General features: G+C 36.7%; 1 protein-coding gene across 3 annotated transcripts; it reads right to left on the bottom strand.

The window, feature by feature from the left end:
- Positions 1-5891: 5891 nt before the first annotated feature.
- On the bottom strand, positions 5892-16069 carry LOC121980468. Of its 3 annotated transcripts, none has more exons than XM_042532521.1 (2): positions 11563-16069; positions 5892-6852 (listed from the first exon to the last, which is right to left on the bottom strand). In XM_042532521.1, exons 1-2 carry the CDS (start codon positions 16038-16040, stop codon positions 6834-6836), a joined length of 4497 nt encoding a protein of 1498 aa, XP_042388455.1. In that variant the 5' UTR covers positions 16041-16069; the 3' UTR covers positions 5892-6833. The 3 variants fall into 3 exon arrangements, with proteins under 3 accessions (XP_042388455.1, XP_042388454.1, XP_042388452.1); XM_042532520.1 differs by having other exon boundaries at positions 11576-16069; XM_042532518.1 differs by lacking the exon at positions 5892-6852 and having other exon boundaries at positions 8563-16069.
- Positions 16070-24305: the final 8236 nt, after the last annotated feature.

The following is a 24305-nucleotide window of genomic DNA, read 5'->3' as shown; positions in this document are numbered from 1 at the left end:
CAGTTTTGACAGCCTTTGGATTGTCTGATCTTGACTTTGAGTTTTGCTAAAACTCTAGGTCGGACCAACGCCTACTGTTTCCTCTTCGAGGAACACATCCTCACCTATTCCTTTCAGGAGAGTTTACCTTTTTCCAGACCAATCCTCCAGACTGTCTAGACTTTTGCTTAGCATCTTAGACTCTAGGACTTCATGCTGAATGTCTACTCAACAACCCATCTAGACTTCCACCTCGTGTCCGTGACCACCCAGGATTTTCACCTCGAGTCCTTGACTTTAGAATTTTGTCCAAAGTCCTCGACCCACCAAGACTTCACCCAGTCACCTAGACCAAGACTTCATTGCCTAACTGCAGCTAGGACTTTCCATGACCTAGGGTTATCGCCCCTAAGACCTAGGGTTAACTCCCCCTAAGGTTTTCCACATGCCTAGAATCCACTAGGACTTTTGCCTAAGAACACTTAGGACTTTCTTACAAGCTCAATCACACTTGTTAGATCACAAAACATCTTAACTTTTAAATCCTTTGCCATTATCAAAACTCAGGTTCGATCGTCTAGTGCTTCCTGCACCAACAATCTCCCCCTTTTTGATTATGACAACTTGATTCAAAAGTTAAGTAACACATATAGCAACATATAACAAAAGTTAAGAGATTCATTCATAAAGAATAGCAAAAGTTAAGAGATTTATTCATAAAGAAAAAAATTAACTTGTTAGCTCCCCTTTAGTCCATTAGCTTTCTCTCCCCCTTAACTTTTGAATATTTTCTCCCCCTTTGATATATATCAAAAACAATTTGGGGAGGGAAAAAACACTTAATTTCAATATAAAACATTTTAGTTTTTTTTAAAAAAACTTTGAAATAAACTCTAATAGTAGAATTTTGCTTTAAAAAACTTTTAAAAAGGGGGAGTTAAAAACAATTTCAAATAGACTATATTTTGAAAGTATATATCATTTTTATAAAAGCCTTGAAGAAGAACTTGACTTTTAAAAATACTTCATTTTTAAAACATATCTTGTTTAGTATATTTGAAAGTATACTTAAAGGCTTTGAAAAAAAATTAGCTTTTTCCTTAAAAACTTAGCCAAATTCTTAGATTTAAAAAACACTTTGTCAAGTACTTAGCTTTTGAAAAATTTCAAATAAACTTAGTTAAGTGCTTAGCTTTTTGAAAAACTTAGTTAAGTAAAAGATTCCTAAAAAAACCTATTGAAGCTTTTTGAAAAGATTTCATAAAAACTTAATAAATTTTTTTTTTCAAAAACTTATTTTTCTAAAAAAAACTATTTAAACTTGCCTTTTCAAAAAAATATTTAAGGTTATTTCCAAAAATGGTTAAACTTTCAAAAATAGTTAAACCAAATAAAAACTTAACTTCCTTTTGAAAAATACTTTGACATAAAAATATTTAACTTAACTCCCTTTTTCTCCCCTTTGATTAATGCTCTAAAAAAATTTAGGTAACTTATTTAAGTTTGGGATTCTAGAGTCCCAACATAAAAAATTAAGAACATATTTAAAATAATTATTTATTTTTCTAATTTTACATCTCATCCTTTCTAAGTTACCAAACAAGTTAAGCTTATGAACTTATGTGAGATGAAGTTAAGTTAATTTTGATTTTAAGTTTGAATTTTTTTTATGTCTGAATTTGAATTATAAAATAATTAAGTTTTAATTTTGAAATATTTAATTTGAATTTTGAAAATTTAATTAAACTTGAATATGAAATTTTAAGTTTAAATAATGAAACTTGAGTTTGACAATTTAAATTTGAATAATTAATTTGACTTTAACAGTTTAAATTTAAATAATAGAATTTGAATTTTCATAATTTGAATAATAGAATTTGAATTTGAAAATTTAAGTTTGAATAATAGAATTTGAATTTAACAATTTAATTTTGAATAATAGTATTTAAGTTTGAATACTTAAATTTGAGTTTAATCATTTAGGTTTAAATAATAGAATTTAAGTTTGAATAATTAAATTTGAGTTTAACAATATAAGTTTGAATAATAGAATTTAAGTTTGAATAATTAAATTTGAGTTTAAGTTTGAATAATTAAATTTGAGTTTGAAAATTTAAATAATTAAATTTAAATTTGAATTTTGAGATTTATATTTGTTTTGATTTAAATATTAAGTTAGGTTTAAACTTTAATTTACTAATTTAAATCTAAATCCATCTCACCCTTTTCTAGATTGTCAATTAGTGAACCTTATCTATTTTGTGAGATGGTTAATTTTATCTTTAGTTTAGATTCAAATCTAACTATTGATGTAGATATGAGTTAGACTAAAGTTTAATAGTTAGTCAATTAAATATTCATTTCAATAATTGGCTTCTAGGCTGTGGCGATGCACTATGCCTTCTTGGATATTGGAACAACAACCACTTCTAGACAAAGCCTTTTAAAGAAATTAAATATTTAATTTTCTTTTTCAGAACCCTTGATCTAACTAGACAAGTGTCGATCAAGCTTAAGTCCTTATCTATCTTAATCTAAGCATGTATAAGGAAAAAACAGTAAATCAAGTATTAAGCAGGTTTATTTATAAAGATGGTCTTTCTATTGGCTCCCCCTAGATTGTAGCCTCGATAAGGTCTATCAAGGTATATATCCCTATGGATCTAATATTGATCAAGTCCAACTTGATTAGTCAGGTTATAATTAGGGACCCATGCTTAGATTAGGTTCTTAGTTAATTGATTCACTAAAGACAAGTAAGATTTGAATCGATGTCTGGCCTTGTACCCAAGTCCGATTCGATTGCATATAGCCCTTTGTTTTCTAAGAATCAGATCAAGATTCTTGGAACTCAAGGTGAACCATTTCAGTGTGTCCTTGAGTTCTTTAACTTGAGTTTTTAAATTGGAATTGTCTTCCTCGAGTTGTTGGACTTGAGTTGAGGTTCCATCTTGAGCTTGCTCAATTAAAAAACTCGAGTTAATCACTTCCTTAAAGGCTATTGTTGGATCGAAATGCGCTAGGGGGGGGGGTGAATAGAGCTCGTGGCTTCACTTTTCGTTTCGAAAAACTCGCAGTGGAATAGAAATAGGCAGAAAGAATAGAGACACCAAGATTTTTTACTTGGTTCGGAGCCCGTGACGACTCCTACTCCAAGGCCCGCACGTAAGAGTGCTTTTGATAGGTAAATATTAATCAATTGAAGGGTTATAATTTTAGTACAAAAGAATTTGAAATTTATACACTACCAAAAGCTCTGAATTAGAAAGTCTTCTAAAAGAGTCGTCCTTGGAGCTTTCGGGCATCGTGGAGGCTTTTTCTGAGTAGCTCGTATAAGCGAGAGTTGGTCATCGTGTTGTTCTGCAGATTCTAGTCAAGGCTCCTTAAATAGGCCCTTCTGGGCGCCCGGAACCCCTCCGGGCGCCTAGACCACGTGGCTTGGCCACTCCGCGGGTGCCACGTCATCTTCCTAATAATTTTTGGCTTCGGGGCGCCTGGACCAGCTGGGGGTGCTCGAAACAGTTGGGGGCACCCAGATCCCTTCTGGGCGCCCGAACCAGCTTTCTCCAGCAACTTTATTTTCTACAAAACAAAGTTAGTCCATGCATAAAATAATATTGTAACGACCACCCTTCTTACTACTACTACTCTCTAAGGATGACCGTTACTTAACTACTAACTCTACTTAATCGGTATGATTAAAAATCACATGGAAACCCTACCAAAAAATTTCGGCAGAATCTCCCCTGTACCGGTGACCATATTCAACAATACATGCAATATATACTCAGCCACAAGCAGCTGGAACACATATCAATCAACCACGCAGTTAAATAAGTATCAAACACACAAATATCTACTTACTAAACTAAACTCATCCTACATGCAATCTAAACAGAATAATCTCAAATGACATGAACTTAAATACAACTCAAATGTTTACAATAACTAAAATGCGGAAACTAAAATTAAAACTTCTTTCCTAGTCCCAAGGCTTCCATAGTCCTGGCATCACACATCCTTCGAACACCTCCTTGTCGCCTTCCTTTCTATATCTTTTCCTTTCCTATATCTGCAGTAAGAGGAAGTGCAATCTATAAGCAAAGTTTGCTTAGTAAGCGCTATCTAACTCACAAAATCATGAATGTGCATGTATACGAAAAGAACTAGAAACTATATGCTCTAAAAAGAAATAAAGCATAAACATAACTGCTCATGTCAAACTAATAGCGAAGAAAAGCTAAGGAATTTACTCATGTAATTCTAATGGCTAATCATGCTACTCATCTAATAGGTAAACATGAAAACTACTCATCCACTAGATAAACATAGTAGAATAAAGAACTAAACTTACTGATTTTCAGAACATATGAAACTTATTTCATTTGTTCTAACTTAATCTTTAATACTTTATGTTTATGTAAAACTCATTTTACTTGTTCAAAAACTTATACTTATAATACTTCAAAATAATAATCAACTTTCTTCTTGGGCCCGACAACTGTGCTTTTACTTTTGTAACGACCCGACCCATTCAGCGGCCCATTTGGCGACGTCGAGCCGTTACTACTAGGTTATCTAAACCTAGGGACGACTATGGGAGCCCAACCCAAGGACAACTGAGAGTCCAGCACAGTGCCACTAATAAAAGTAAAATACTTATTATCTTTTAATACTTCTATATAATGCGTCGGCATTTTCTTTAGCACCTTGTGTGCCAAAATTCCTAAAGTTTTAACTTTGGGATCTACTTAAGGCCTTGGCCTTTTTCTTTCTTTTCTTTATATTTCTTATACTTTTCTTAAACTCAAAATACTGTTAGGGTATTTTTCCATATGCATCTATAAGTGAAATCCACTAAGTAACACACAATCATGCATATTTAAGGGAAATCTATTCTTCTATTAGCAATAGAAAACTATTAATCTAATAGAAATAAGAAAGTCAGCTTGTGTTCCACTAATAACAAAATGAAACTGCACATACACAAATGACAGCAAACGAAAATCTGCTTGTGCTTACTAAGAATCTGCTCTGTAAGGTTTAATAACTTCTGCACTTAATAGATCTACACATTCCAAAATTATTTCTAGCAAACAAAGCATACGGTAAAGATGTTGCTGCTATCAAAATGGGGTACAAGCCTACTGCAAATACAAAGAAGTAGATGCTTATAGAGAATCCTGCACTACTATAAAATATTGTACACGCCTACTATACAATTATAAAAGAGGTAGACTATTCTAAGCTCCAATAGAGTTGCTCATGCTTGCTACAATCGCAAAAGAAACGGGCTGTTCGTGCCCCTTTCATAGCGCTAATCATACTAAGACTTACTGGAATTAAAGGGCTGTTCATATTTAAGAAATAGCACCAAAGATGAACTAAAATGCTGAACTGCAGAATAACTAAACCTATACGAACTACGGCTATGGCTGCATTCAGAGGGCAGAAATAAGGAACTGTTCCTGTTCGTTGCACAACAAGGAAGATTGGTAAGCTCTCTAAATAGATGTCACAAATAAACTCCCAAATTAATGTTCAGATCGAAAACCCGCAACTACACAAAGCAATGTTTTAGTATAAGGCCCGAGTCGAATTTCCGAGGATTATGCTAGAACGTGCTTGTTTTGGATTAAGAACACACTTTTTGGGTTTTCTAGATACGAAATGGGGATTTGGTATTCAAATTAAAATCATAAAACTAGAAATGAATTCAAGAACTTAAAGTACCCTACTGCAGAAATAAGTCTAAAAACCAAAAGAAACTAAACTTCAAACTATTCCTTCACTGATCTACAAAACTGCAAAAATTCAAAACTGCAGAAATAAATTTGAACTAAATGAAACTATACCCATTGCAATTATTGAACTATAAATTCTGGATTCATCTTAATAACTAGTAACTAATCTTAAGCCACCAACAATCAACTAGAAACTAAATCTGGTTAGCCACAACTTAGAAAACAGAATCGCAGAAAATATTTCTGCACAAACAGAACAAATCAGCACACAAAAACAGAACTAGCATATCAAATTCATGTAGAAAATAAAACTACAACTAAATCCAAACTATAACTATCAGATTTAGAAACAAATCTGCAGGAATAAGGAATCCTAAGCTAGAAACAAACTGCAACGAAAATCTAACATCCCTACACCCAAAACTCGAATCAATTTCGTCTTCTCCTTGCCGTCACACAAGGATCTGCAGAGAACACTCCAACAGAGATCAGTATTGAGTCTCCCAGCTACTGGCTAAGCTCAGTTTTCCTCAAGTGCTCACAGAAATCGTGAACGAGCTGAAACTCTGCAGCGCCGCCTGGAAAAGGAATCGCGAGACTGGAATGGAAGCTGTGGTTGATGGTTTGGTGTCGGGATTGGACCAGAGTCTCCGGAGGAACACCGCCTTTGACTCTGTGGATGAACGGAACCCAAATCGGAGGACCACCGCCGACAAGGGATGAAAAATCGCGAATCTCTGCTACAGTGCTGCGGCTGAAAAATCAACTCGCCGGCGACGCCCGATGGTCGGAATCTGATCGCCGGAGGCTGAGGAACTCCACGCCGATGAGGACAAGCTAAATCTCGGATTTGGATGAAGGGAGGAGCTGCGACCGCGCCGTCAAGAAACTGGCACGATGAACAGTAGCGCGAGCTCACTGTTCACCGTGCCAAAATGTCCTTTAAATACCTAGGGTTTTGGCTCATTGAACCCTAAGTTGGTGTAAGGCTCATGTGTGATCTAGCTTGGGTTTAAGCTCCTTGAAATCCATTGGAATCCAGGTTTAATTGAGCCCAAAGGTGGCCTTGCACTACTCCATTTGGTTGAGTGAACTAAGCCTCCACTTGAATCATGAGTCCTTGTGTACCCTACAAGACCAAATTCACAAAATGAGAAATAAATCATGCATAAGATGGAAAAATATCATAAAGCTCATAAAAACCTTGTTTGGGGAAACATAATCAAAATTGGAATTAAACATGTGCAAATATATAAAGAACACCAAATATTAGCCCAAAATTAATGTGTCAATTCATAGCTTATCAAATCCCCCACACTTATTCTTGCACGCCTCGTGCAAGTGAGCCCACCAAATTATCAACTAAGATGGTACCTCCTTCTCCTAACTATTCTTGATCATATCTAAAAGAAAGTAAAAGGAAGTTATAAGTAAGTATCAAGTTTCATAGACTCACACATTCACGACCTCTATTTTCACCTTGGTTCGATACTTAGTAAGTTTCATCCATCATGAATAAAATGAAAATGATAACATTTCTAATTCTCCCAAGGTAATTTGAGGTGGCTCTCTATTAATCTCAAATCTTGCAAAGGTGGAGGGCACTCAAGCTACTCATAGCAAATCCACTACCATAAGCTTGCTTTTCATCTAATTCAACCTCCATCACAGATATTAAGATGCAAAATCATGAAAATTCACAACCATTAGAAAGAAGAGCAATTTAAAATGTAAATGGAAGAATTAATTCTGATAGAGTAAATAAAAAAAATAAAGTTCAACTCAAGGTGGAAGACATGGAATTAGAATGCTATGTGATGTTCAATTTCAGCCAAGCATGAAATTCTGCATTTCTTCATCCCATTGCTTCTTGTTACTGATTTGGTTTTGTAAGCACACCAATCTGCACTCTTCCTTTCACTCCGCTCCTTTTCCTTAGCTGTAGCTTCTTCAAAATTTCCAATCCAATCTGAATTCTTTGATTTGATTCATCCTATACTCTGAGTTTCATCCATTCCATATCAACACATAAAAATCTGATAACTTATGGCACTGCACAGTGGTCATATGAATCTGTCCTTGAATTTTCAGATTTGGCTTCAATGACATTTCAGCCAAAATTTCCTATTTAGTAAGCCTTTGAACATAGTTCATTTGATAATGAATAAAGATGGCTTAAGTTCCATTCATTTCAGATTGGAATAGCAAGAAAACTTGGCACAAATCAACAACTTTCCTATGGCACAAAACTGTCATGCATTTAAGTCAGGATTTAGTTCCAATTGCAAGTGCACACTTCTTTTACCTTAACATCCTCTTCAATAATTGCTCGACTTCAAGACTTCACCTCTTTTTCTCCAATGACATAAAATTTCAGCTAGAATTTTACTTCCCTGTTACTGCAAAACCAGTCCAGAATCCCAACTGCAGATTTGTTTCAATCTTTTTCAGTTTTCAACTTACTTCCCTGTTTTGGTATCCCATTTCTTGTCTTAAATCTTGTAAACTCTAGAGAAGAAGGATAACCAATTATCAATACTAAGTGGCAGCTGGGTTTCAGATTTTGCTATGGTCATTAGCCCCTTAAACTTCATTCCGCACTACTAGTTTCAGATTTCCTTCAATGCTAGACTTTGTATCAATCTAACATGTTCAGCCACAAAAATTTTTCAATACTCCTTCCTCTTGTCTCTATAAACCTTTTACAATGCATATCCAAAGACCTTCCATTTTCCAGCAGTCCTGGCTCATCACAATTCTCATTCCAAATTGGCACAAAACTGCCATTTTCCCTGCAATTCTGCACCTTCTAAATTCTGCACCCTTCTGCACTTTCTGCAATTCTGCGCCTTCTGCAATTCTGCCATTTTTCCTGCTTTTTCAGTGTGCATTTCTATCATTCCAGCACCCTTCCCTTTTGAGTTTCAATTGTTCTTGATACTAAATTAAGTTTCACTTCCCAACTTGAGAGCAAACATTGTCTTCTTTTACTCTTCACATTCACCAAAATTCAGCCTTTCAAGTACTATCAAATGTCTTGCCATTTCCAAATTCCAGTGATTGAATTAAATCTTTGTAGAAGCTGTTGATGCTAAAGTCCCATTTGATACTTCGTGTTTCAGCACTTCATCTGAGCTTCACTTTCCCCTTATATCATTTCTGAAATCTTGATACTACATTCATTCCGAACTGCACATCTTTCCAATTCTTTTCAGAGCTGTCATTTCTGCATCTCATCAAATTCTGAATTTCAGCTTTACACACTTGACATCTTCAATTGATGTTACTGCTTACTCAATTCAAGCTTCAACAATTATCTCCATAAAACTTCACAATCACTAAATTAAACCATAGCTTGATTTACATCATATTTCAGCCAATAACATCACTTAAAAGTTACTGAACATTCAAAATTCCAGCAAGTTACTGCTACCAGAATTCTTCCAGCCGGTTGAGAGTGCTATCAGGATTTAAACAACAATTGCTGCTGAAATCTTAAGAGTTCCTAAGGTTTTCAAGGTCTGATAATTCAGAGTTGCACACGTTTGTTGTTGTTTTTTTTTTTTTCTGAATTCTGTTTCTGGCATTTTCCTCACTGTTTAAGTTCACTTGCTGCCAAATTTGTGTCCATTCAAGAGTGCTCCATTGATGAATTGTTCTGGCATTCTTTTGTGTCCAGAATAAATTCTGAAGCCACCATTCCTTGTGTTTGTAGATGCCATAAAAATATTGAATACCATTTGTTTCAACATCTTCTCAAATTCCAACTAAACTTCCACTCATTTGGATATTGCATTCTGAAATTTGATACAAACTGATACAAGATTTTCACAAAAGAACACCAATTTCAAACTAAACACCTCCCCCACACTTACTCATTTGTCCGTCCCGGCCAAAATAAAATCATCACATAACATTCAAGGTATCCACATCCAAAGAAGTAAGACATGAGAAAAGATCAAAGATATGATGATTTATGACAAGAAGAATAGCAAAAATAGGTGAGGGCAATGTAATAATGGAGTAAATTTCATGAAACATGACTTAATACTGCTCTAGAGGTAAAAATCAGATTTGAAGCAAGTTCTAGAGTGAAATAAGCTACAAGTGCATCACTTAAAATAGGCTCAAACTTCACTAGGTAAATAGAAATTATCATACCATTTCATCAATCAAGAATCCATCACTAGTATCAACCTCATGCAATTCTAGAATTCAATCATGTTATTGAGTCTTTAAACTTGATAGCCAAATTTAACATTCCTTTTCAAATCCCTTAAAATGATACAAAGAAATGTCAAAAGAAGGAAGTACCATTTATTCCTAAAACAAAAACTAACAAACTCAAAGAAATGGTAACTATCATAAAACCTAAATTCCAAAACTATAACTATGCAAAAATAAAAATTACTAATGTAACTCAAAATTTATTTATGCAAGAAAATTCTAAATGGAACCGAAATTTTACCTAAACAAATAAGAAAACTACCTACACCTAAAATTTATTAATTTGCAAAGAAACAAAAGATAAAGTGAAACTCCCCTCTAACTCGGGTAGATAGCATCAACATGTTCCATTTCCTCCACCACCAAGCCCTTCACTTCTTCATGAAACTTTTTAAGCCTTTGTCCATTAACTTTAAAAACCCGACCAGTAGACAAATCCTGGATCTCAACCACTCCATAAAAGAAAACATTAGTAACACAATAAGGTCCTTCCCATCTAGATCTCAACTTACCTTTAATCAATTTGAGACGAGATCGATATAGAAGTACTTTGTCACCAATTTGAAACTCTTTCACTTCAATTTGTTTGTCATGAAATCTCTTGGCCTTTTCTTTGTAAATCCGTGAGTTCTCAAAGGCTTCCAATCTAATCTCTTCAAGTTCTTGAAGTTGCAACTTCCTTTCTTCTCCAACCGTGTCACTATCAAGATTGCATGCTTTTACCGCCCAATACGCTCTATGTTCAACCTCCACAGGCAAATGACATGCTTTTCCATATACAATCCTGTAAGGGGACATTCCAATAGGGGTTTTGAAAGCGGTCCTATAAGCCCATAGTGCATCTTCAAGTCTTTTGCTCCAATCCTTTCTATCCGGTCTCACAGTCTTTTCAAGAATTGATTTCACCTCCCTGTTAGACACTTCTGCTTGCCCATTTGTTTGAGGATGATAGGATGTAGAAACTTTATGTGTAACCCCGTACTTATGTAGCAAAGCCTTCATGTGTCTGTTACAAAAATGAGACCCTTGATCACTAATGATCGCCCTGGGTACTCCAAACCTGCAAAATATGTGAGACCTGACAAAACTAACAACAACAGAAGAGTCATCAGTCCGAGTGGGAATGGCTTCCACCCATTTGGAAACATAATCAACTGCCAATAAAATATATGCAAATCCAAAAGAGGTAGGGAATGGACCCATAAAGTCAATACCCCAAACATCAAAAATCTCACAAAATAATATAAATTGTTGAGGCATTTCATTTCTAAGTCCTATGTTCCCAGTTCGTTGACACCTATCACATGATCGATAAAAAGCATAGGCATCACGAAAAAGGGTAGGCCAATACAAACCACATTCTAATATTTTCCTAGCAGTTCTTTGTGGTCCAAAATGTCCTCCACACTCAAAAGAATGACAAAAAGTAAGTACAGACTGAAACTCAGAATCAGGTATGCATCTCCTAATGATCTGATCACTACAAAACTTCCACAAGTAAGGATCGTCCCAAACATAGAATTTTGAATCACTTTTTAATTTATCTTTTTGAGCTTTTGAAAATTGTTTGGGATAAACATGTGCAACTAAGAAATTCACTAGATCTGCATACCATGGAGACTCACCCTGCAGCTGTAGAAGCTGCTCATCTCTGAAATCATCATCAATGGCCGTGCGATCCAAGTCTCCCTCAATCCTGCTCAAGTGATCTGCAACCAAGTTCTCCTTCCCGCTCCTATCACGTATCTCTACGTCGAATTCTTGAAGCAGAAGCATCCATCTGATTAATCTAGGCTTTGCATCAGGCTTCTTGAGGAGATACTTCAAAGCTGCATGATCAGAAAAAATAATCACATGAGAACAAAGAAGATATGATCTGAACTTATCTAAAGCAAAAACAATAGAAAGAAGCTCTTTTTCTGTTGTTGTGTAGTTTGCTTGAGCTGAGTCCAAAGTCTTGGAAGCATAGCAAATAACATGTGGTGCTCCATCCACTCTCTGTGCTAGTACAGCTCCCACTGCATAATCTGAAGCATCACACATCAACTCGAAAGGTAAAGACCAGTCTGGGGGTCTGATAATAGGTGCTGAGGTAAGAGCCTCCTTCAATCTGTCAAAAGCTTCTCTGCACCTCTGATCGAAATCAAACAAAACATCCTTCTGAAGTAGCTGAGATAATGGTAGAGCAATCTTACTGAAGTCTCTAATAAATCTCCTGTAGAATCCTGCATGACCAAGAAAAGCTCGCACTTCCCGCACGCATGCGGGGTAAGATAAAGAAGATATAGCGCTAACTTTAGCAGGATCTACTTCAATGCCTTTCCTAGAGACTATATGACCTAAAACAATGCCATGCTCTACCATAAAGTGACACTTTTCAAAATTCAAAACCAAATCCGTGTCGATACATCTACTCAAAACTCGAGACAAGTTTTCCAAACATGCATCAAAAGACGAGCCATAAACAGAAAAATCATCCATGAATACTTCCATGCAATGCTCTAATAAATCGCCAAAAATACTCACCATGCATCGCTGAAAAGTACCTGGAGCGTTGCACAATCCAAATGGCATCCTACGATATGCGAATGTCCCAAAAGGGCAGGTGAAGGTAGTCTTCTCCTGGTCCTCTGGGTCGATGCAAATCTGAAAATAACCAGTATAACCGTCAAGAAAACAATAATGGGATTTACCTGCCAGCCTCTCCAACATCTGATCAATAAAAGGAAGTGGATAATGATCCTTTCGGCTTGCTTGGTTCAGCTTCCTATAGTCCACGCATACTCTCCAAGAATTCTTCACTCTCGTGGGCACCAGTTCGTTCTCTTCATTAGCTACCACTGTCACCCCTGACTTCTTCGGAACCACGTGAATGGGACTAACCCATTTGCTGTCAGAAATCGGATAAATAATGCCTGCCTGTAAGAGTCTAGTCACCTCCTTCTTTACAACATCCAAAATCAATGGGTTTAGTCGTCTCTGTGGCTGTCTCACTGGCCTCACATCCTCCTCTAAGTGAATCTTATGCATACAAATGGAAGGACTGATCCCAGGAATATCTGCCAAAGTCCATCCAATGGCCTTTTTATGCTGTCTCAGAATCTCTAACAATCGTTCCTCCTGATCCGGTTCCAAATTCTGAGCTATGATGACAGGTAGCTGCTGATTTTCTCCCAAATATGCATATTTCAGATGTTGGGGCAATGGTTTCAACTCCTCTTGTGTCTGCTCCATAATAGGTGATCCTAGGGGTAATGCTGCTGAGCAATCCCCTACACATACCTCTTCCTCTCTGAGCGATCCTAGGGGTAATGCTTCTCCCAAGCAATCCCCTACGCATTCACTTGAATTGACATCAGATTCCTCATCTAAAACATCTTCCAATAATGCAACAAATTCATTCACTGTACCAAAATTAGAAATCTCTAAGTCTGAATCAACATCTGACAAGAACTCCATGCCATCCAGCTCCTCTGAGATATCCACGCTAAGTATAGAATGATCCTCTGTAGGATGCTTCATAGCCTCAAAAATGCTGAATCTAACCACTGTGTCTCCTATCTCCATAGAAAGAGTTCCAGCATGCACATCAATCTTCGTTCTAGCAGTCTTCAAGAATGGACGTCCAAGAATAAGCGGGGCCCTGTTCGCAAGCACATCTCCCTCCATATCTAAGATGTAAAAATCTGCAGGAAAAATTAACTCCCTCACTTTTACCAATACATCCTCAATCACTCCTGCTGGGTGTGCTTGACTACGGTTGGCCAACTGAATCACTACACCTGTAGGCTGCAAAGGTCCAATTCTTAATGACTGAAAAACTGATTTAGGCATCACATTAATAGAAGCTCCAAGATCTAACATTGCATCCTCAAAAATACAATCTCCTATAACACAAGGCACGGTGAAAACTCCTGGATCTTCACACTTCTGAGGAACTGGCTGAAGTAATGCTGAAACATTCTTTCCCATACTGATCAATTCATTCCCCTTTAATTTCTTTTTGTGCACACAAAGATCCTTGAGGAATTTGGCATATTTTGGAATTTGCTTAATCATGGTAAGCAAAGGCACATTCACTTCAACTTTGCTGAACAATTTCACCAATTCTTGATATTCCCTAGCCTTTTCTTCCTCCATTTCTTTTCTTGGTTGTACACTTCTTTGAGGGAAAGGTAATGGAGTAGAATGCTCGGCTTCTTGCTGGTTAGAAGTTCTGTCCAGATTCTGTGCAGAATTTTCCAGATTCTGTGCTGAATTTGGAGCTGAATTTGAAGCTGCTGTTGGGGTAAAATCCAAACTAAAATCTGCTCCACTAAATTGAGTAGATTCTGAAGTTGCAGGTTGTGTAGAATGTAGCTGATCAGTACCAGAAATGTCATTCTGTTCAGATTCTGTTGACTCTGAATTTGCTGGATAAATCTGAGAATTCTGTAGGTTTGAATCTGCAAATGGTCTGGAAAAACACTGCTGTGTTCCAGCTGATAACTTCTGATTTGGCTCTGAAATTGTTTTACCACTTCGAAGAGTTAATGCACTCACATTTCCCTTAGGATTTGGAGTCGGTTGTGAAGGTAACTGCCCAGATCCTTGGTTCTGCATTTGATTGATGTTGCTAGCAAGTTGCCCAATTTGTCTTTCAATGTTTTGCAGCGTTGTATCAGTTCTTTGCTGGTGTTGCTGCTGTTGCATCATTTGTTGTTGTTGTTGAAGCACTTGCTGCATCAAATCCTCAATTTTTGAGCTACTAGAATTCTGCTGAGGTTGCATTGATCTAGGACTTGTAGAAGATGGAAGTGCAAGCTGAAATTGATGCTGATTCGAACTGCTTGGCTGCTGGAAATTCTGCACAGGTTGCTGAATTTGCTGATAATGGTTTTGCTGGTTCTGTGCATTCTGAAGTTGTGGTTGAAATGCAACATTCGAATGCTGAAAATTCTGAAATGGTTGAAATTGCTGATTTTGGTTGAAGTTTTGCTGAAATTGTGGTTGCTGGAAGTGCTGATTTTGCTGAGAATGAACTGCTGGATGGTTCTGGAAATAATGTTGATTCTGCTGATGTTGAAATGATGGCTGACCAATCTGATTTTGTGTTGGCTGCTGATAAAATGTGTTCCCATACCTCAAATTAGGATGATCCCTCCATCCCGGATTATATGTTGAAGAATTGGGATCATATTTATGTTGCTGAAATTGAGGTCTTGAAATGGCTGCAACGGATTCATCTTGATGTAGATTAGGACAATGATCCGAATAATGATCTTGGCTTGAACAAATTCCACACAACTTCATCATTGGTAAAGGAAAATTTGAAACCTGACTTGAATTTTGCAACGCCATTTGCTTCACTAGAGAGGTCAATTCTTGCAAATTGTTTCTGATTTCTTGTTGCTCATTCGAAACCAAATGAGTTTCATTAACCACTCTAGTCCCAAGAGCTCTACTCCCAAATTGCTGTGAATTTTCTGCCATATTTGAAATTAGCTCTCTTGCTTGATTTGGAGTCTTATTCACCAAGGCTCCTCCAGCTGCTGCATCTATCATGCTCCTATCCATAGGAAGTAGGCCCTCATAGAAATATTGAACAAGAAGCTGATCACTAATCTGATGTTGTGGACAACTCGAACACAGCTTCTTGAATCTCTCCCAATAATCATAAAGAGTTTCTCCCACTACTTGTTGAATACCACAAATGCTCTTCCTGATAGTTGCAGTCCTAGAAGCTGGGAAAAATTTCTCCAAAAATGCTTTCTTCATATCAATCCAACTAGTAATGTATCCAGCTGGAAGGCAATATAACCAGTCCTTTGCTGCTCCTGTCAAAGAGAATGGAAAGGCCCTCAACTTAATGTCTTCTTCTGAAATCCCCTGTGGTTTCATGGTAGAACAAACCACATGGAACTCATGTAGATGGCGGTTGGGATCCTCTCCTGATAATCCTTGAAATTTGGGAAGCAGATGAATAAGTCCTGATCTGAGTTCAAAATCTCCTGCCAAATCTGGATAAGTGATGCATGAGTACTTATAAGCCACATCTGGTGCTGCAAGCTCTTTCATAGTTCGATCCCCTTCTGTTATCTGATTATCCATCTCTGAAATTCTGCTCTCACAAGTTGCTGCTGTCCTAGCTTGTCTCCTTAAAGCCCAAAAGGTTCTCTCAATCTCCGGGTCAAGTTCAAGCAATGTTGCAAAGGAAGACCTAGTCATGCAAGCCAATAAACAATCAAAATTCAGTAGATATTCAATAAAATCAGAAAAATCAGCAAACTAAAGCTGAGAAAATTATTCACAATCCAAAACAAACAAACAACTCTAGCAAAGTTTAAGAATCCCCGGCAACGGCGCCAAAATTTGGTAAGCTCTCTAAATAGATGTCACAAATAAACTCCCAAATTAATGTTCAGATCGAAAACCCGCAACTACACAAAGCAATGTTTTAGTATAAGGCCCGAGTCGAATTTCCGAGGATTATGCTAGAACGTGCTTGTTTTGGATTAAGAACACACTTTTTGGGTTTTCTAGATACGAAATGGGGATTTGGTATTCAAATTAAAATCATAAAACTAGAAATGAATTCAAGAACTTAAAGTACCCTACTGCAGAAATAAGTCTAAAAACCAAAAGAAACTAAACTTCAAACTATTCCTTCACTGATCTACAAAACTGCAAAAATTCAAAACTGCAGAAATAAATTTGAACTAAATGAAACTATACCCATTGCAATTATTGAACTATAAATTCTGGATTCATCTTAATAACTAGTAACTAATCTTAAGCCACCAACAATCAACTAGAAACTAAATCTGGTTAGCCACAACTTAGAAAACAGAATCGCAGAAAATATTTCTGCACAAACAGAACAAATCAGCACACAAAAACAGAACTAGCATATCAAATTCATGTAGAAAATAAAACTACAACTAAATCCAAACTATAACTATCAGATTTAGAAACAAATCTGCAGGAATAAGGAATCCTAAGCTAGAAACAAACTGCAACGAAAATCTAACATCCCTACACCCAAAACTCGAATCAATTTCGTCTTCTCCTTGCCGTCACACAAGGATCTGCAGAGAACACTCCAACAGAGATCAGTATTGAGTCTCCCAGCTACTGGCTAAGCTCAGTTTTCCTCAAGTGCTCACAGAAATCGTGAACGAGCTGAAACTCTGCAGCGCCGCCTGGAAAAGGAATCGCGAGACTGGAATGGAAGCTGTGGTTGATGGTTTGGTGTCGGGATTGGACCAGAGTCTCCGGAGGAACACCGCCTTTGACTCTGTGGATGAACGGAACCCAAATCGGAGGACCACCGCCGACAAGGGATGAAAAATCGCGAATCTCTGCTACAGTGCTGCGGCTGAAAAATCAACTCGCCGGCGACGCCCGATGGTCGGAATCTGATCGCCGGAGGCTGAGGAACTCCACGCCGATGAGGACAAGCTAAATCTCGGATTTGGATGAAGGGAGGAGCTGCGACCGCGCCGTCAAGAAACTGGCACGATGAACAGTAGCGCGAGCTCACTGTTCACCGTGCCAAAATGTCCTTTAAATACCTAGGGTTTTGGCTCATTGAACCCTAAGTTGGTGTAAGGCTCATGTGTGATCTAGCTTGGGTTTAAGCTCCTTGAAATCCATTGGAATCCAGGTTTAATTGAGCCCAAAGGTGGCCTTGCACTACTCCATTTGGTTGAGTGAACTAAGCCTCCACTTGAATCATGAGTCCTTGTGTACCCTACAAGACCAAATTCACAAAATGAGAAATAAATCATGCATAAGATGGAAAAATATCATAAAGCTCATAAAAACCTTGTTTGGGGAAACATAATCAAAATTGGAATTAAACATGTGCAAATATATAAAGAACACCAAATATTAGCCCAAAATTAATGTGTCAATTCATAGCTTATCAAAGATCCACCACTACATACTTAAGGTAAATGACTGTTCATGCTTAGTAAATCAACAAGAAAGTCAAACTTGTAATGTACAATCTGGCTGTTCATGCTAGTTAATTGCAAAGGAACATCTAACTAAAATGCTATTCATACTAACATAATAAGAATATATTCACGCTTGTTAAACTAGCAACCTTCTTAAACTATCTACTCAAAATAAGGGGTTGTTCATGTATAGTAATTAGCAAGGAGAAATCAAAACTAAGATGCTGCCCAAGATCCATATTTTTTCTTTAGACAGAATAGAGATGGATGCTCTTCAAAAACTAAACTGGGTATCATTCAAAATCAACATGAAACAGATTTTTCAACAACTATAAAACATTCCAAATTTTAAAACCCATTCTTGCCAAATTTCTCAAAAAGTTCACAACAACCACAACTCTAAAAAAAACATAGCCGAATAAGGGGAAAATTGATTAAAATAAACAATAACACAACAATATAGCAACAATCAAATTGCTAATTAGACACTTTCCCACAAAGCACTCATACAAAAGACAGCACGGATGAAGAAACACAGAGGAAGGAAAAAATCATCTTCAATCGTGACTTTAAACTAAAACACAACTCCCCGGAGGTGAGGCCAACCGGTAACAACTTGCAAGGAAAACCAATCGAGAACAAAACCAGTCGAAAACCAATCGAAGGAACTACTCTTACTGCAGGTGAGAGCACTTACCACGATTCCTGAATTCAAATCGAAGGAGAAGAACTTCTAGGGTTTCGGTTGGCTGAGATCTTGGCCTCCTCTTCGTGCTCTCGGCTTCTCCTCGACGCAAGAATCACGACGGTGAAGGAACCTTCGGAGAACGCCCTCGTCGGCCGCCGGAAACGAAGCTAGGGCTTCGGTTTCTTCGCTCGGCAGAATCGGCGCCGTCGCAGAAGGGAAGAGGAGAAAAGGAGAGAAAGGTTCGGGGAAAAAGAAAACTTAAGTTCTCTTTTCTTATAACTAGTGTTTCAATTATAACTTATATAAAAACCGCTCCATATTTGTTCACAAAACACTTGCAGAACAGTTGGTTAGTTGCGTTTTGACCGGGTTAAAGGCCGCTGGTTCGAATCCTCAGCCGAACTCTTTTTTCAATTTATTTTCTGTTTTAATCATTGCTTAAATAAATTTCGCTTCTTATTTTACTGGTAACGATCGCCAGCACACCTAGTCAGCCGGGTTTTGACCGAGCCAAAGGTCGCTGGTTCGAAACTCGGCTGCAATCATTTTATTTCCTATTCATTAACTACTGCTTAAATAGAATATTTCTCCTTCTTGATTATCAAAATATTTGCAGACAAGATGGTTGGCTGAGTTCGATTAAGACTCGGGTTCGGGTTCGAGATCTTGGGTTCAAAACCCCACTTCAACATATTCTTTTTCTCTCTTTTTTTTTAAAAAACTTCTTCCTCTTGGTAAAAATACCAAACGAACTCCAAAAATTACATAAAAATACTCTAAAAATTTCTAAAAATCTCTAGAATATTTCTATAGCATTTCTAAATATTTTTAAGAACTTTTAAAACTCCTAATGAGGAAAATTGGGTCATTACAAATATAGAGTATAAGAAATGTGACAACCTCCGACTGCCCGATTCTGACTTTGAGATTCGTTGAAACTCTAGGTCGAACCGACGCTTAATGTTCCTTCACCGGGAAACGCGCCATCACCTACTCTACTCAGGAGAATATACATGTTGCCAGTTGATCCTCTAGACCAACTGAACTTTTGCTCGGCTCTCGAATCTTCCGGTCTTCATGCTGGATGTCCGCTGCATGACTCGTCCAGTCTTCCACCTAGTTCGCGACACCAGGATTTCAACCTAGGATTACCACCCCCTAGGATTTTTACCTGAAGCCTCCGACCCACCAAGTCTTTCTGCCTAGGGTTACCATCCCCTAGGACCTAGGGTTACCGCCCCCTAGGGTTTTCCCTTTGCCTAACCGTAGCTAGGACTTTTCTTCACCTAGAGTTACCACCCCCTAGGACCTATGGTTACCACCCCCTAGGATTTTTCACCTACCTAACCGCAGTTCAGACTTTTGCCTAAGTACATTTAGGACTTTCCTGCAAAGCTCATTCAGCATATCAGATAACAAAACACCTTAACTTTGAACCCTTTGACATAATCAAAACATAGGATCGATCGTCGATGCTTCCCGCACCAATAATCTTCCCCTTTTTGATTATGGCAATACGGTTCAAAGTTAAGTAAAAACATAACAGTAATATAAGGAATTTTAAGCATAAGTAGAAATGCAATAAAAACACTTTCTAAAAAAAATTTCCTTATACTCCTTCTTACTTAACTTTTCCTTATACTCCCCCTTACTTCACTTTGACTTTTCTCTCCCCCTTTGATATAAATCAAAAATAAAATTAATAGAGAGAATAGAAAAATAATTATTTTATGTAACTCTGAGCTCCCCCTAAAGGATAGCACTTAGCAAATTTTTAGCTTTGAAAATACTTATTTAATTTAAAAATGTTTAGAGAATAATTGTTTTTGAAAAAATTTAGAATAAAAATCTTGGTAAGTACTTAGTTTTTAAAAGAGTGCTTAGCTTAAAGGGGTTTTTCATAAAAGCATATTTAAGTGCTTAGCTTGAAAAAATACTTAGCCTTAAAACAACCTTGATAAGTTTAGTACTTAGCTTTAAAAGTTGTGGAATGAGGTGAAGGTAAGTACTTAAAAAATTTCATAAAAAACTTAGTTAAAAAAAGACTTTGATAAAAATACTTTTGATAAACATTAAGTTTAAACATTATGCCTTTTTTTTTAATTCAATATTAAGCAATATATATACATATATAATTCAAAGCTAAGTAAATTTTTTTTTAATAATTCAAAGCCAAGTTGAAAATAATTTTTTTAATTTTTTTTAAACCATGTAAAAATTAGTTTTTTTTAAAGTCAAGTCAAAAAATATATATATTTTTTTAAGGTCAAGTCAAAAATATATATAAAAAAACTAACTTTGTTAAAAAAACTTTTTCCACTCCTCGATTAATGCCTTAATAAATCCTTAGGATCCTTGTAACGACCCAATTTTCCTCATTAGGAGTCCTAAAAGTGCTTTAAAATATTTAGATATACTTTAGAAAAATTCTAAAGACTTTTAGGAATTTATAGAGTATTTTTATGCAATTTTTGGAGTTCATTTGGTATTTTTACCAAGAGGAAGAAGTTTAAAAAAATAAAAAATAAAAATTTGTTGAAGCCGGGTTTTGAACCCAAGACCCCGGACCCGAATCCGGACTTAGCCAACCGACTGGTCTGGAAACATTTTGTTAATCATATATGGAACAAATAGTATTTAAAGAATAGTTGGTAACAGAAAATAATTAGAAGTAAAAAAAAGGGGGTTTCGGCTGAGGTTCGAACTTGCAAACCCCCAACCCGGTCCAAGTCTTAAGCGAAACGAGCTAGCCAAAAGACCAAGCAAGTATTTCGTAAACAAATTTATAAGGAATTGGTCTTAAGCCATAACTGAATTAGAAAATACCTAAGTTATAAGAAGGGATTATTTTCCTCTCCCGTGACCTAACCTTTCCCCTCTCCTCCTCCCTTCTGCGCGCGACGGCGTTTCAGCTCGAGCCAAGACGAAGCCGACGGAGCTAGGGCTCGACTCCGGCGGTCGGCCAAGGCAAGGCTCCGTGGGTTCTTCACAAATCCGAGCTCCTCTCGGCGAGGAGAGCGTGTAGACGTGAGGAATCACCGGATTTGGAGTGTTGCCGAAGCCCTAGAAGCTTCTTCTCCGATGTGAGTCCAAGAACGCGAAGGTAAGTTGCTACTCACCTGCAGTAGGATAGCTCCGAAGTTCATTCCTTGTTCCTTTTCTTGTTTCCGAAGTTTTGTTAGGTTGTTGAAGGAGTTCGATTTCCACTGGAATGCTCTTAATGTGGATATTACAAGATTTATTTGACTGCGAACGGATTTTGATTCAATTACTACCGTGTTTTTGATGTTGTGAGTGACTGGCAAGAAACCTGTTCGTGAATATACCTGGCTGAATTAAATGTTAACTTGAGTCTCAAAAGCTGCTTTCAGTAAGGCTTCCATGAAACTACAACTTGGGAGTAGTTTGGCTGGGCCACCTCACAGGACAAACCTCCTCGGTAGCACTATGCATGATAAAATAGTTTACCCTACATGTTGAAAAGATGGTGCTTTAGGTGGGATTAATTAGCTATAAAATAATTACAAACAGAAAAGCAGAATTAGATTTGTCTTTTACTTATAGCAAGTGCAGATTTAGTATTGTCTTTTGCCTTTAGCAAATGCAGATTGTCATTAAGAGTAGCTTTATAATTTTCCTTTGTTTTGGAACTTGCCGTACAGAAAGAATTGAGGATTGATAGAGCTTTAGTTCCTTTCATGATTTCGAAACATGCAGAATTTAGGCTTGGGTTCCTTTGTTGCTGTGATACTGAACTTGAATTTCCTTCGTAAGATTCAGATTAGAGTTTCTTTTGTTTGTAGTGGTCGTTTTAGCAAGTGCTTAGATCTGTTGTCATTTCCTTTTGTTAACACGTAGCTTTAGATCACCTTACCGTGTGGTTTGAGTATTTTAGTTTCGGATTGCAGTAGACAATTTTGTAGCCGAGTAGATTTATTCATTAACATAAACATGTATATGCACATGCTAGTTCTGTTCTTTAAAGTTGCTAGACCCGAACAGTATTATTTTGAGCATTTCGATCTTCCATTTGCTAATAATTAAGCATGATCAGTTTTCCATTTTGTTAATAGAGCATGAGCAGATTTTTAGTTTTCATTTAGTTCCTAAATTTCTTTGTGTAGCAGTAGGCGTGCACAACAAATGAAGCAATGCAGATTTTAATAAGCAGATTTTTATGAGTATAGCATGCAGATTTTTATAAGTATAGTATGTAGATTTTAATAAGCAGATTTTCATAAGTATTGCTTACAGATTTTGATAAGTATTGCATGCAGAACTCCAATCTTAGAACAGATTTTTATTAAGCTTAATATGCAGAATTTTATTAGCATAGTAGGCAGAATTTTGATTTAAGCATTTCAAAGCTAGAATTGGCTTAAACATTTTAGTTTCATTTTAAAGAAATATTCTTTTAGAAGTATTAAAAAGTATAAGAAAGATAAAAAAAAAAAAAAAAAAGGCCAAGGTCTTAAGTAGATCCCAAAGTCAAGACTTTAGGGATTTTGACACACAAGGTGCTTCTTAAAATACCAAGGCATTTAAAGAATAAGTAATTAAGATTATAAGTATTTTAATTTTAAGAAAAGGCTAGTACCCGACTTCCGAGGTTGTCGTTAAATAAATCCAGGTGTCCAATTCCGAGGTCTTGGCCCTGGTAGACCGAGGTATGCTCTTTTAGGATTGGTGGCTCACTACCCCAACCTATTAGGGAACGCGCATAAGATGGTACTACGCTTGGGCCCAAGAAGAAAGTTGATTATTATTTTGAAGTATTATAAGTATAAGTTTTTGAACAAGTAAAACGAGTTTTACATAAACATAAAGTATTAAAGATTAAGTTTAGAACAAATGAAATAAGTTTCATATAGTTCTAAAAATCAGTAAGTTTAGTTCTTTATTCTACCATGTTTATTTAGTAGATGAGTAGTTTTTTCATGTTTACCTATTAGATGCGCAGCATGATTAGCTAATAGAATTATATGAATAGATTCCTTAGCTTTTCTTTGCTATTAGTTTGATATGAGCAGATATATTTATGCTTTACTTTCTTTTAGAGCATATAGTTTCTAGTTCTTTCTGTATACATGCATTTTCGTGATTTTGTGAGTTAGATTTCGCTTACTAAGCATTTTGCTTATAGTTTGCATTTCCTCTTACTGCAGATACAGGAAAAGAAAAGTGTTAGCAAAGGAAGGCGACAAGGAGGTGCGAATGATGTGTGATGCCAGGACTATGGAAGTCTTGGGACTAGAAAGGAGTTCCTTTAGTCTTCTTTCCTTATTTTTTTTATCTTCCGCATTTTAGTTATTGTAAACATTTGAGTTCAGTTTAGTAAGTAGATATTTGTGTGTTTGATACTTATTTAACTGCGTGGGTGTTTGATAAATGTTCCAGCCGCCTGTGGCTGTGTATATTATGTTATGTATTAATGATTATAGTCACCGGTACAAGGGAGACAATGTCGAAATTTTTCGGTAGGGATTCCTCGTGGTTTCGATCACACCGGTTAAATAGAGTTAGTAGTTAAGTATCGGTCATCCTTAGAGAGTAGTATAGTATAGTAAGAAGGGTGGTCGTTAACAGTTGGTATCAGAGCAGTTCCCATTCTCCAGCATCACACATCAGCACCAACCTTGCCGTCTTCAAGTAAGAAAGTGTTACGCTCCGCAAGTGTACGGAAATGTCGCAAGTAATATAAAAGATTATCGTATCCACAGGGACTGG

Source organism: Zingiber officinale, chromosome 5A (assembly GCF_018446385.1).
Source record: "Zingiber officinale cultivar Zhangliang chromosome 5A, Zo_v1.1, whole genome shotgun sequence".
NCBI classification, from domain to species: domain Eukaryota; kingdom Viridiplantae; phylum Streptophyta; class Magnoliopsida; order Zingiberales; family Zingiberaceae; genus Zingiber; species Zingiber officinale.
This window is presented reverse-complemented; position numbering and strand designations above follow the sequence as displayed.

Excerpts from the sequence above, each read along its gene's own strand:
- LOC121980468 (XM_042532518.1), bottom strand. The coding sequence starts at position 16,040 with ATGGATAATCAGATAACAGAAGGGGATCGAACTATGAAAGAGCTTGCA.